Raw genomic sequence first — 14,564 nt, forward strand, 5'->3', positions numbered from 1 at the left:
AGAAACCCTCCACCTTCCCCAGCTCCACCTGTATAGATCTGCTACCAGGGGTTATTCATGTATGCAATGTTGTACAGCAGCAGCATCTCTTTACTTGCTCACAGCAGCATGTCTGTGAATGTATTGGCAGTAGCAGTAGTCTCTGTACTTGCTCTGCAGCAGGAACAGCAACAATCAGCATCAGCATCAGCACCAGCAGTGTAGCAGATCTATTCCACCAAGACCAAATACATTACATTGCCATATCCATTACCATGTCAATCTCTCCAAGAGTTGTCATGACAGAAATTACGTCAACTGTCCTACTTCTTGACACTTGGGTAGATTAACCCTTGTCATTTTCTCATCTTCTACCATTATATTTAGTGCAACATAACCTGATACAAAAACTTGTTTTTTCACGATTATAAACTGTGTAGTAATTGGTCATTGATTCTAGAATAATTGGGTACATAAGCGAGAGAGTAGACTTGCAACATAATTTTGATAGAGTACTTATCCTTCAAAAGAGGTCAATTCCTTCATTATTTACACACAGAGGTGCAAGGGTGCAAAGGTTCACAGTCTGTGTGAAAGATGCTCACTTTTGTCTCTTTCTTTAGGACATCCCTCTTAGATCAGTACCGACCAAAGTTACAGAGAGGTGAGTGGTGATTGTGTCATCTATTGGTCTATCTATTGGTCGGTCTATGGCATGAGGTTTATTTAAAATCAGCTTTTTATAAATCTCCCCTTTAGTAAGTCTTTTGTCTTGCTGACTGAAGCAGTGATGTTGAAGTTGTCTTTCTCACTGTTGCTCTCTGACAGCTTTGATGAGTCTCTTGAGGAGCCCTTCTCTTTACCTGCCCCTCCCTTGAGCACATATAAGTGAGTGGAGCTATACTGGCTCAGACAGCTCTATGGGGCCCGTAGTTTCAACACTAACAATGCAAACGCTCAGTTAGCTGCTGCTAACTGGACATATGGTTAGCATGACCATAGCTGCACTCCCCCTCAGTACATCTATGGTGTGTTTCCAGCCCACAGAGCACTTTTGGCTTAGACAAACTTGTGTTTCTGCTTGCAAAGAGAGAGAAAGGAAACGGCATTTTCCTTTCTGAGCTGTGTTGAGGCACATTGCAAGGGGACTCTCTGTCAGGGTTTAAACTAACACAAGGCATTCTGTCTGCCACAGCCCTCACGCATAAATACACACACACGCACATCACATCCCATAGATGTAATGATGTTATACTGTACAAAACGTATATTCTATCCCCTTACACTAAACCTACCCTTCACAGAAACCTTTTTCAAAACATTTAATTTAGTATAATTTATTTAAAAAAAAAAAAATGTCACCATAAGCTCAACAATTACCCATATTATTGGTGGTCATTTGGTCCCCATAAGGTAGGGAATACCAGGTACACACACACACTCAATTCTCAACAAAACTACATTCGAATTTTCTCTTATTATCTATTTAGATCACTTAACTACACAAAGTATTAACTAAAAAACTTGTGAAGTCATACAAACTTTACACATATTCACCCAAGCTTCCCTGTACTGGCTTCAGTCAAATATAACTCAATAACAGCATGACAAGAGCTATAAACATCTTTCCTGTCCCATAGTGCCCATGCACATTTAGACGTGCATTGTTGTGTGTGTTACCTCATGGGTCAAAGTGTGTTTTTGTCTCTGTGATCTGTGTCTACTGTCCTTGTAGGAATAAATCACAGAAGACTAAGTTTGATGAAGAGCTTTACGACAAGATGACCACGACCATCAATGATCTGAGCTCCAGCAAGTTAGTTTTACATAAACAAGCACATTAAATCATTTTGCATGGAATTAAGTCCAGTTTGGTTAAAGTTGCACATTTAGCACGCATGGAAACGAATGAAGAAAGATTTTGTGTGTGTCCAGGCAGTGGATGAAGTCTGAAGAGATCTCCAGCCTCATGCTGTGGTTTACTAAACGAGACCTGGAAAAGCAGGTTAGTGTTTTACTGAGGGCTTCACTTAAATGTAACTTTTGGGATGCATGTATTAGACCGACAGACAAACAGTTATTTATTTATTTACTGTGAGAATTTTGTTGTTTCATACACCATGTGTTGTCTGCATGTTATAAACGAATATTAAAGTGCATGTGTGTTGTTCTCTCAGTACAGGACTATAGAGATGCCACGCTTTAAATATTACATTGGTTGTGCCAGCTTCATCTTTTTCTGCATCTACATCATCCAGATGTTTGTTACCAAGCAGTAAGTGGCATGAACACAAGCAAACCCCACTGGCAGACTCAATTTAACACTTTGGTGCTGAACGTGTCTTTATGTGCTCCAGTCATTTGCCCTGAGACTGTATAACTCTCTTTCTTTGTCTCTCTCTGTCAGGCGTAAAGAGCTGTGCCTGGCGTTTGCGGTTTTGGGGTGTTTTCTGCTTTTGATTCTAGGCATCTGTTTTGCGGGTCATTTGCAGGTTAGACCACCAATGCACACACATTCAGTTGGCCTGATGGTTTCTGGGGTATTTTTGTTTGCCTAGCACAATAAAGGTCCAGCCCCTGTGGTTATATAGATGCATGCAGTGTCTCTTGCTGTGTACAGGGCTGTAATGTGGAGAATGTCACATGCTGTGTCCATTGTTGGCACTGACTTATATTAGAATGTGAAATAACTAAAAACAGACTGACATTTGCTAGTGTCGCAAACTTAAATACAGTAGTCAACATTTGAAGTGGATCAAAACCTTTTATCAAAGTTATCAAAACTTAGTTCTTAGGACAACTTTGAACTATTTTGATCCACTTCAAAAGTTGACTACTGTACATACATACTGCAACAGAGTCGGACATATGCACAGTGTTCCTCCCAGTGTCCTCTCTGCCCCCATTCAAATACACTGTTGCTTTTTCCAATGCACGCTGGTTTCTGTAACCTTGAGCTTTTGCTCAGGTCAAATCTATTTTGCTTTCTCTTTTAACAGTTGTTTTAATCTTCTTTTTCGCGCTCAGAGGAAGTTTCCAGAGAAGTTGAAGTCATGTACGTGGCTCTCGGCTCTTTCAGAAGCAGTGGTTAAGAGACCTTTTCTGCGCCTCCCATTGGCAACTGTGGCCATTGCAGTCATAGTCATCATCGCCATGTTCAGCTTGGTAATGCTTAGCCTTTCTGTCACTGCAATATAAGTCACACACATTTAGTGTAACGCAACAAAAAATAGACCAGACAACAGAAATGAGACTTTTTTTTATGCATAGGTTCTCAGACAATATTGTCGGTATATGTGTTCACTGAAGCACTATAAAAGTATACTGCAAAAATGCTTTTCTTACTTTTTGTCTTGTTTCCAGTACAAATATCTAAATATTTCTTAAATCAAGGTGCATTTACTAGAAGGTAAAATGGCATAAGATATTATCTTAAATTTATCTGCCAATGGGGTAAGAAAAATAATCCTAATTCAAGCTGAAACATGTTTTTTTACCCCATTAGCAGATAATTTAGCTTGTTTTTTTATTTATTTTATTTATTATTATTTTTTTCAGAAAACAAGACATAATATCTTGTGTCATTTTACTTGTCTAGTAAATGCATCTTGATTTAAGAATTTTAGATATTTGGACTGGAAACGATAAAAAGCATTTTTTTTTTTTTTGCAGTGTAGTTCCATCTGTTAACATTTTTTTCTATCATTTTGTCTTTTTCTCCACAGTATGTAAAAAACCCGAAGAGTTTATGTGGCCATAATGTGACTAATACTGAAGACCTTTCGTATTTGCCTGTGAGTAGCAAGCATTTTTATTTACAGTACATATCTAGATGGAGACATGCCTTAAACTTCTGTTATTTTTATATACATCTAATTATAAATAAAACAAACTAACCCAATCCCACATCATAGATTATGTTAGATTATGGGAGTATTATGGGAGTATTACAAAAAAAAAAAAAAAACGGTACAAAAAAATAACTCATTTTATTTCTGTATGGTTTGCCTTTCCAGTACTTGGTATATAATTGTATATTGGCGTTGATCGCCTGTGGCGTGTTTTTGAGGGTGAGTTTGGAGCTGAAGATGGCCTTCCTCTTCATCGTCTCTACTATTTGCTACATCATCATCTTCTACTCCCAGGAAAACCTCTTCAGCAGCTATAGCTCCCTGCTCTACACCAACAACACCTGGTACACTCTCATATTTCTCATGCTCATACTTCCCCTATTTTTAAATTTAGTTTAGCATTGCCATCATCTAATGCTAACTAAAAGTTATTCTATTAATATTTGAACACTGTTAAATGCAATATTTTGAAAATCAATAATAAATATCCATTTTTTTCATACTGGACATTTAAAACAATACATTTTGTAACAATTAATGTTATAATTTATATTTATTTAGACAAAATAGTATAGAATTTTAATATTGGCCATTGGCCTTAACATAAAAATAATAATCTGTATTGGCAAGGATTTTGATATCTGTGCATCTCTGGTATAATCATCTACATTGTTTGTCTGCAGTATTAAGGATTTCAAACTGATACTGTCCAAAGCAGGACTTATGAAGCACCCACAACTCATGAGCTGCATCTACATCACACTCTTCCTCTTTACCATGCTGCTCATATCCCGCCAGGTACACACACACACACCACACATACAGTAATACAGTGCAGAGAAAGACACCCACCCTCACTCTGTCCTCTCTCTTCCCCTCAGAATGAGTACTGTTGTCGTCAGGACTTCCTGTTGAAGAACAAGAACCTGGCCGATAAGGAAGAAGTCGAGCTGTGCGAAAACCTGAACCGTCTCCTTTTGGAGAATGTTCTCCCTGCGCACGTGGCCGCTCTCTTCGTGGGCGAGAACAAAAAGAATGAGGTGGGGCTGCTGTCCACTATCTCTTTACTAAACTGGAAATACAAGGTAGGAACCGGCTTCGAATGAGTGGGATGAACCTGTATATCATCTGCTTCTGTCTCCCATAAAAGGCCAGACATATACCAGTGATTCCCAACCAGAGGTACCTGAGCCGGTTCCAGAGGGCACTTGGAAATTTTTGGATTATGCTCAATATGTTAAAATAACTATTTATGAATAATGTTATGGTTTTGGACATTTTTTTTATGGAAAGGAAACAAAATAATGTGTGTAAAATTAACACTTGCAAGAACCTTACAGATTGGTCTGTGGCAGTACATAAGACAAAAAAGGTTGGGAAACACTGCCATGTACAACACAAGATCATATCATACAATACTCCACCATACCATTCCAATATCATACTGTATGATTACAATGTACACTATACAAAGAATACTAGGTCAGCCAACACTGTATTTTATAGTAACTCACACACACACACACACACACACACACACACACACACACACACACACACACACATATATATATATATATATATATAATATATTATTGTTTTTAATTCTGTTTTCTTACTTTCTAATATGGAGATTTTTCATTTGTGAAACAATTCATCCAGTGCCTCTGTACATTTAGTCTTGTTCCACTCCTGATTTTATTCATCCCAAGTTTATTTAGTGGACATTCTCTTAATGTTACTCAAAACGCTCATGTCATGTGTTTTATCGGTCATATCTCATGTCCTCTGTGAGTCTGTGAATATCCTTTCATAAAACATGTTTTTGTTGTTTCTGTTGTGCCATGTGAATGATTGTTACACAGAAGCATTAAACTCTTGCTGCACGTGTCTTTCCAATCCTCTTCTCCAGGACCTGTACTATAAGTCATATGACTGCGTATGTGTGATGTTTGCCTCGGTGCCAGACTTCAAAGAGTTCTACACTGAGTGTGACATCAATAAAGAAGGACTGGAGTGTTTGAGGCTCCTCAATGAGATCATCGCCGACTTTGATGAGGTCAGAGTGATGTCACATCTCATGTCTCACAGCATATGTGTTTGTCCTGCTTTTCACTCATCTCCTTATTCTTTCTTCTCCTCTCATTCCCTGAATGAGTACATGAATCATTGTATATGAATTGTGCTTCTGTCAACATCTGAAGAGCTTTCAATTCTAACGGTGTGTTCACACCGCCGGCGGCGAGAGCATCAAAGTGACGCTAGTCATTCATTTTCAATGAGAGCCGGCGGCGAGCTCCGGCGAGAGCGGCGTGGCGCGTCTTGGACGGTGAGAGCGTCGAGGAGAGTTGAAATCAGGATAACTTTATGGTAATGAGCTATGACGCGGTTCGGCGGCAACCAATTGGAATGTAGAGGTCCTCGCTTGAGAGGCTTCCGATTGGTTGACGCGACTTGTCATTTACTTTGACCCTCCCATCGGTGGCGGTTTGAACGAACAGCACAGCGTTGTTGGCAGGGCGGCCAAGACGATTGTTGACGCTCTCGCCGGCGGCGGTGTGAACTCACGGTAAGGGCGTCACCTCAACTATGATTCAAGTAGTTTGATGAAATGAGGCAGCCATTGTGCAAATGTACATTCTTATCACTTGAGCTGCTTATTTGTGTGAGCTCCTTTTGGATTGAGAATTAAATGGTTAATTCACCCAAAAAAAAGAATTTCTGTCATTAATTACTCACACTTATGTCGCTCCAAACCTGTAAGACCTTAGTTCATCTTCTGAACACAAATTAAGATATTTTTGATGAAATCCAAGAGGTTTCTGATAACCAAGAGAAAGCAATGTAATCACCACATTCAAGGTCCAGAAAAGTAGTAAAGACATCGTTAAAATAGTCCACATGACTACAGTGGTTCAACCTTAATGTACGCTGTTTACGTTGTAGACTCTCGGGTTCTACGTCAAGACAGCCGGCTCATTATTGGCCGATGCTGTTCACGTGAGCATTGCATGCATGTGGTGCTGACGCAGGAGAGCTGGCCAATAATGACTCGTGTTCTGACGTAGAACCCGGAAGCCTGCACCGTCTATACAACGTAAACAGCATAGGTGAATGACAGGGTAGAGATGAAATTGCTGAATAAAGTCGTTATTTTTGTTTTGTTTTTGCACACAAAAAGTATTCTCGTCGCTTCACAACATTAAGGTTAAACACTGCAGACACGTTGACTATTTTAACAATGTCTTTACTACTTTTCTGGACCTTGAATGTGGTAATTATGTTGATTTCTCTTGGGGATCAGAATCCTTTCAAAATATCTTAATCTTAACAAAAATATCTTAATTTGAACGAAGGTCTTACGGGTGTGGAACGACATGAGAGTGAGTAACCCTTTAAGCATCAGCAGGAAAAGGGTCAGGAAATGTAGGTGATCACCACCACAACAAAGCCCTGGTTTGTCTGACTTCATGTTTAGCCCAACAGTTCTGGCTGCAACTCTGTTCACCCAGAAGGATCTAAATACAGGCCTGATCCATGCTTGGCTTGCTTCACTTATTATTAGTGTTGAGTCAGTGTGTATGGCTGCTGTCCTGCTTCTTTCAGTTCTCATTATCTCATTCTCTCTCTGCCATTTATCGTAAAATAACATCATGGCGTAGATTTCTACTGCTCTGAAACATTGACATCCACTCATAACTTCCCTCCTCTCCTTACCTGCAGTTGCTGTCTAAGCCCAAGTTCAGTGGTGTGGAGAAGATTAAAACCATCGGCAGCACGTACATGGCTGCTGCAGGACTGAGTGGACCTCCAGAGCAGAGCAGCCAGGTACTGCACTACGTAAATATCTAGAAAAATGTAGCCAAAGCCAATTTAAACCAGGAATCTTACAAATGCATTCAGAAAATGATTAACTGATGTCATTGTGTTACCTTCTCAACTTTACCTTTACCTCTTATGTATCTTGTATATTCAATAAAAGAGAGAGAGAGAAGAAGGATGCTCTCTAATATTAATTGGAGGCCACAGTTACCAGTTCGTTTTGTGTTTAATTTGTCAGCTTTTGTTGTCATACTTCTGATGTTTAGTAGCTATTATCTCACATTTTTTGCATACAGTCAGTTTAAATGTGCTGTATGTCACTATGCACCAATCAGTGATGGTTACATTTGCATATCCTGAGTCTTTGCTCAGTTCTACATCACCGTTAATTACTCAGTTTTTGCTTGGAGTCTGAATTAATACTCCACCATCAGGATGAAGGACATCTTCAGGTATTTCAATATATTTCATTTTAGACTTTGCAATTCTATTGAATTAAGGGTTAAAAATGAAACCAATATATAGAGGATGTAGCTGAAAATCTCATTGAAAAACAAAGAATCTGTGAATTTAGATAACTCTGATTAAGCCACACATTAAAAGTAATTTGAATTCTGTCCAGGCATCTCGGCTTTGTTGTCTCCATCAATAAAGTCTAAGCTTTGGCATCGAGAGATTTCTTGCAAAAAGAGAAGTTTTTTTTTTTTTCAACAATAGGTTTTAAACTTATTTATAAAGTACAGTTAACTGATGGATTATTATGATTTATACTACGGGGCTGTTGAATGCTCAAATCTGATTGGTTGACATTCAACATTCTAAGGTGTGCAGTTATTTTCAGGGAAACGCACGGCTAAAGTAGTTCTAGGCAGGTCTTGACCGCATTGCTGTTCCATATCACTTCGCCAAATGATTTCAGTTATTTCAATAGGTCCTACAGCCTACAACCACGAAAGAACCAAAACCCACAACGACACCGACCAAGCATATAAATATAGTAAACAATAGGATGAAAACATCAAATTATTGTCATGTTTTTTGCCACAAAATACACATACTCTCTCCCACTCTCTCTCTTTCGAACGTACACACGTACTGTATAGTACGAACACACTCTCGCACAGAAACACTTTGTCATCGCTGCTCTGATGAATTAATCAGTAAAATAGTTTAGCAGCTTAAAAGATACATGAAATTTCTCATCAGCATGGTAATAACTGTGCGGTACTTGTGGTAGATAAACGTATAGTTTCACTATTAGTAGAGACACTGCTGCTGTTAGAGATGCACAGACTCAGGTAGGCTAATTCACATATGCTTATTCTCTCTCTCTCTCTCTCTCTCTCTCTCTCTCTCAACTGTGTTAATAACTGTATCAACTGTATTAGTCTGCTATCAAGGCTCAAGCCTCCGTTACTAGTTCTGAAATGAAGTTTTGGAATTAGCAACGGAGGCTTGGGATGAGATGCGTAAGAAATTAGCCCCACACACAAGAGTGTTTTAATATACAAGTCATGTCAGGTCATTATTATGCTATTCTTTTGTCTTCTAAGGTGTAAATGACCCATTATTCATGATGATTCACGCCTCCACGCATACTGTGTTTCTTGACAAAAAGTGTCTTACAAAAACTAAATCAATATATTGTTTTATATGAAGGAGTAGGCAGCATAATTTTTACATAATTCTGAAGCAAAAACTCTAGTCTACAACCTCCAATACCTAGAAGTCTTGTGAACACAGATTTAATATACTTTTTTTGGCCTTATTTCAGTGACTTAAGTTTTTTGTTTTATTCAATAACCACGCATAAGCGTTATTCCTTCAAAAATACAAGCATGTACATACATGTTCCTCACATATTATGGTAGCCTAGTTTGTGCTGAATACAGTCTAATGACGCTTTTTTTTCATTAATATGTTTATTAACAACTGAAAAAAGCACAAATGTCAGGGCATGTCAAAACTTCTCCAAGCCCCAAATCAGCCTCAGACTCCAGGTGGTTAAGGACAAAAACCTGACAAATGTCTTGAAATACAACATCGGAACAGTGTCTTGAGGTGTTGTAACCATAGTATAAGCAGAATAATTGACTGTAGCGTAATCTTCAATGACACGGAATTTCAAAAGCTTCATAGAAACATCTACCACAATTTACCACAAAATGGACTGATGAAATTCTTTTTCTTCGTCATATGTCTACACCACTCCATATAATTACAATGCCATGTACTTGACTTAAGACAGGGGTTCTCAAAGCTTTTTGGTCACGCCCCTCTTTAAATCTTTAAACCCTGCGCCATTGCATTTTAATTTGAACTACACAACAGTAATATTTAACATAATTATGTGAGACTTTAAAAAAATTGATTTATTTTACTTTGCATAACAACAGACAAATAATTGTCACCAATTTGGCTCTTGCTCTTTTTAGCTAGAAGATAAACCCTCTTGAATTTATCAGAAGTCTTGATTTTGTTCATTGTCTTTCATGTTCACAATGATGCAGGATCATTTAATCTATAATCAGTTAACCCTCTTGGTTTTTAGCCTAAGCAAAAGTCTTTCAGATCATTTCAGTCCATCTTCTAAATCACGCAGGGTTGCATAATGTGCTTTTCTTTTGTCTTTTAAGTGTCTGGATCCATGAGTGAAATACCAATGAAAATATCCCCTTTCATAGAGCTTACAACAGAAGCAGACACATTACACGTTGCATACACACCTTATAATCACGACTGCCATTAGGGTAGGGTATTGTTTGAATTTTTGCGATTCCAATAAGGGGAAAATATACTGAACTACTGACTAAAGCCAAATTTATAATGATTTTGTTTTGTTTTTTTGATTATGAATTACATAAGAGAATTGTGAACATATTTGAGAAGTTGCTGAATGTATTTATGAATGTAAAAATACATTTGTGATTTAAGCTTTCAATTCACCTTGACTATATTGTAATGGAAAATGAAAAGAGTCTTTTCAAGAATGACCAGCACTTGATGAATAAGGTGATAAAAATTGGAGGCTGCACATTTTAAAACCAAATGAAAGAGATGTTCTTTTCATCTATTCAAGTCACTTTATTCTCTGATCCCTGGTCATCCTGCATTTATAAAAGTGTCCTTCAAGCTACATAATTGATGTATCTCTGAACTCTGTTGTGTGTGCTCTCAGGACCGTGAGAGGCAGAATGCACAGATAGGAAACATGGTGGAGTTTGCCATCGCTCTGATCGGCAAGCTGGACGGCATCAACAGACACTCCTTCAACACATTCAGGCTTCGTGTCGGTAAGTCTGACTACAAAACCTCAGTTCTACATCACCGTTAATTACTCAGTTTTTGCTTGGAGTCTGAATTAATACTCCACCATCAGGATGAAGGACATCTTCAGGTATTTCAATATATTTCATTTTAGACTTTGCAACTCTATTGAATTAAGGGTTAAAAATGAAACCAATATATAGAGGATGTAGCTGAAAATCTCATTGAAAAACAAAGGCTGTTCATAAGAGAGATCTCAGGCATCTTCAGCAGCTCAGGGATAACAGATGCACCCGGGAACTGGAATGAAACGCTTCATAAACACTCCATTTAAGAGTCTGAGAACGTATCACCAATCTGTGGCAGAGATCTGATAAAATTATAATAACAGACACAAATCCCCTCTAAAAGACTTTACTAGAAAAAGGAAAAACATTCCAGCAGTCACTTTAGGATGAAACTCACTGTCTCACTGGATCTGCTTTATGTTTCAAGTGCAATCATATCTGTGAGCCAAAATTATATTGAGCTTCATAGACTATTTCACTGACACTAAACAACAACAGTCTAGAGCAGGGGTGTCCAAACTCGAGGGCCACTGTCCTGTAGAGTTCAGCTCCAACTCCAACCTGTTTAGAAGTTTCTAGTCAATAGTAAGACCTTGATTAGCTGGTTCATGTGTGTTTAATTAGGGTTGGAGCTGAACTCTGCAGGACAGTGGCCCTCCAGGAGCAGGATTGGACACCCCGGTCTGGAGCTACATGATTAATTAAAATAAAACCAAAATGGTTTTATAGTGTGATTATCGAATCACAAAGACTGTGATTTAATTAAATAAATAGATGCGTTTCATGTTTTAGAGTGAAGCGCGACACTGTGTTTTTTTACACGCAAGCAGCTTCAGTCCGGTGTTTTCCGCATCTCAGAGTGGATTGGATGACAGTAAATCGCTCATCGCTCATGTGTTTGGGTCTCTTATAACAAGCAATTGTGAACGCAATGTGCTAACCATCTTCACATCTTTGAAATGGAGAAATTAAGACATCCATAAACATTAGTATTGTAATTTAACAGTTGTACTATTATTATCGCACAGCTTATATTATCTTATTTTTCTTAAGATCTTTTATTTTATAGTGAAATGTTATAATAATATAACATATTATAATATAGCCCCCCACCCAAAAATCATGCACCATTAGTAGCCCCAGTAAATGACTGCTGATTAAGTTTAAATTCAAATGCAGATATCATGTAAATGTCATGTTTAGAGGTTTTTTTTTTTCTCCATTGATCTTCATATGTGTTTGTGCAGGTATAAACCACGGCCCAGTGATTGCTGGGGTGATTGGAGCCAGGAAACCACAGTATGATATCTGGGGAAACACTGTGAATGTGGCCAGTCGGATGGAAAGCACTGGAGAGCTGGGTAAAATACAGGTAGGAATTGAATCACTCATGTCTCAAGATCCGCTGTGATGATAATTCTCCTCTCATTTATAGAATTTCAAAGTAGCTAAGAGATTTTGTCCTCACTAAAACATGAAATGAACACCAGTTTTTGCAATGACATGTGTTTATGTTGCAGGTGACAGAGGAAACGTCAGATGTCCTGCAGAAGCTGGGCTACTTATGTGAGTGTCGTGGCCTGATCAATGTGAAGGGCAAAGGAGAGCTGAAAACCTTTTTTGTGTGCACAGATTCCAGCAAACAGCAGGGCATCGGTCTGAGCTGAGACTGAATCCTCTGCCGCTGACAGCTTCACACACACACACACACACAGACTCCGGACCTATATGTGATCTCTTTGTTTTCTTTCCAGAATGTTTTATTGCTACTGGATGTTTCTTTAGAGCATGTCTAAAGAACTGCACATTCTTTCTGGTTTTGACATGTTAGAGTTTGTTTTGGCAGCATTTGGAGACCCGAATCTCTCAGATATGCAGCAACATATACATACACACATCTCACGTGATCCTCTTATGGGACACAGACCACAGACAGTGGGTATCTGAGTTCGCAGAAAAGAAAAAAAAAAGAAAAAAAAAAATACTGGTTCTCAGTATTGCTCTGACTTTCTGGGTACTGCTGTCATAGTGGCCTTGATCCTGTTGGATTTAGACTGATTTGGGATGACTGAGCTGGTCAGAAGAGGGAACATCTGACCCACACAAACCCTTCACAGATGAGCAGATGTGAAAATATCTAGAATTTCTTTTGTCATTTGAAAGAATGTGTCCTTTATTATCAACCTTTCTGTAAACTTTTGGACCAACAAAGTGGTGGATGATTATTCTTGCTTGAATCTACATACTGTGGATGCTTTTTTTGTTTTTCTTTAAAAACAACTGCCAAGTGTTTTGAATGCCAAATTTTGACATGCAGTGTTGACTTGCTGTTGCCTTTGAGTTGAGATTGTGGATGTTGGAGATGGGCCTTCCTTAGCTTCATAATATGCTACAGTTTAAAACTATTAAGAAATGTTTACATATAGAGGGGAAAAAATGTAAATGACTGAAATTCAATGATCTTAAAGTGAAAATGTACTTTCATTGATTTCCCATCATCTTTCACCTCAGATCTTGACCAAATAGCTCTGTGGCTTCTCTCATCTGAAGTTGTAAATTCACAATGTACTGGATGGATGTACTCGTGCATCTTGGCGCACATCGCAGTAAATCGATTTGCTCAAAAGGTCTCTGCTTCTGTTCTGTGAGAATACGTAGTGAAAGTGTGAAGTATTTGTGTCTAATGAAGCCATAGGCATAAACATTAAATTTAGATTGCAATTCCTATGTGCCTCTCTGGGTTTTCAGCACTCGGCGAGTTTTACAGTGTGACTGAATGTACATGGTTTGAGATTATGTGCTGCCTTTCTGTACTGCAGTGTTTGTGAGGAACACTCCTGCTGTCCTCCTACATTTTGTATGCATTGTTACAGAATAAATCATTTTACACTTAATGTGCTTCCTGTGTAGCATTTTGCCAAATTGTTGAGAAAGAGTTATACCTGTAGGTTATAGATCACACAAGAAATTCTGCACTGTATAGCAGATTCATTTATAACAGATAAATGACTTTGTTGCCTTACCACAGTAGCAAATCTCAAGAGGGCATTACTAAACATGAACCAACATTATTTCCCTATGGGTGGACTCAGAATATTGCTTTTAATTTCAAATGTGCATTTGCAAATGTTTGTCATAGAAGTTATATCTGACATTGCCAAATATGATGGCTGATTAGAATCACCCATGATTCTTTGTAAACAACATAAACCTTTATTTTGGCTTCAGATCTAAGCATCAGTGTCTACATGTAATAACATTCAGAGGTCTTGGTTTCATTTCCTTTGAGGTTTACTCTTAATTCTCCCAAAGCATGATAGGATTTGTGATCTAGCAGAGAGCACAACTGCCGCTATGAACAACTCTCAGGTTATAGCTAGAATTTTTAAACTGTTTAAAATTTTATTCAGATATTTACAAATGCTATTCACTGACAGTGTCGTCATTTACTCACCCCCATGTTATTCCAAACACACAAGACTTCCATTAAATTTTTGGAATACAATATTTTTAATAGTTTCACAAGTCCACAGAACCAGAACGCATACAAAAAAAAACAAAAACAGACATTATCCTT

General features: G+C 38.2%; 1 protein-coding gene across 3 annotated transcripts in view; it reads left to right on the forward strand.

Annotated features, from left to right (window-relative positions):
* adcy7 (adenylate cyclase 7) overlaps positions 1–13,853 on the forward strand; it is a 53,609-nt gene extending 39,756 nt beyond the window's left edge. For 2 of the 3 annotated variants that reach the window (XM_067402280.1, XM_067402279.1), the window contains 16 exons: positions 603–643; positions 808–867; positions 1,715–1,795; positions 1,915–1,984; positions 2,157–2,254; positions 2,387–2,471; positions 3,007–3,144; positions 3,705–3,773; positions 3,996–4,174; positions 4,514–4,628; positions 4,712–4,870; positions 5,743–5,889; positions 7,554–7,658; positions 10,831–10,945; positions 12,235–12,359; positions 12,508–13,853. In XM_067402280.1, the coding sequence (XP_067258381.1) occupies positions 603–643; positions 808–867; positions 1,715–1,795; positions 1,915–1,984; positions 2,157–2,254; positions 2,387–2,471; positions 3,007–3,144; positions 3,705–3,773; positions 3,996–4,174; positions 4,514–4,628; positions 4,712–4,870; positions 5,743–5,889; positions 7,554–7,658; positions 10,831–10,945; positions 12,235–12,359; positions 12,508–12,654 (1,734 nt within the window). In that variant the 3' untranslated portion in view covers positions 12,655–13,853. The remainder of the gene's footprint in view (positions 1–602; positions 644–807; positions 868–1,714; positions 1,796–1,914; positions 1,985–2,156; positions 2,255–2,386; positions 2,472–3,006; positions 3,145–3,704; positions 3,774–3,995; positions 4,175–4,513; positions 4,629–4,711; positions 4,871–5,742; positions 5,890–7,553; positions 7,659–10,830; positions 10,946–12,234; positions 12,360–12,507) is intronic. The other variant, XM_067402281.1, reaches the window with a different exon arrangement.
* The last annotated feature ends 711 nt before the right edge of the window (positions 13,854–14,564 follow it).

The sequence above is a fragment of the Chanodichthys erythropterus genome, chromosome 11 (assembly GCF_024489055.1).
Source record: "Chanodichthys erythropterus isolate Z2021 chromosome 11, ASM2448905v1, whole genome shotgun sequence".
NCBI classification, from domain to species: Eukaryota; Metazoa; Chordata; class Actinopteri; order Cypriniformes; family Xenocyprididae; genus Chanodichthys; species Chanodichthys erythropterus.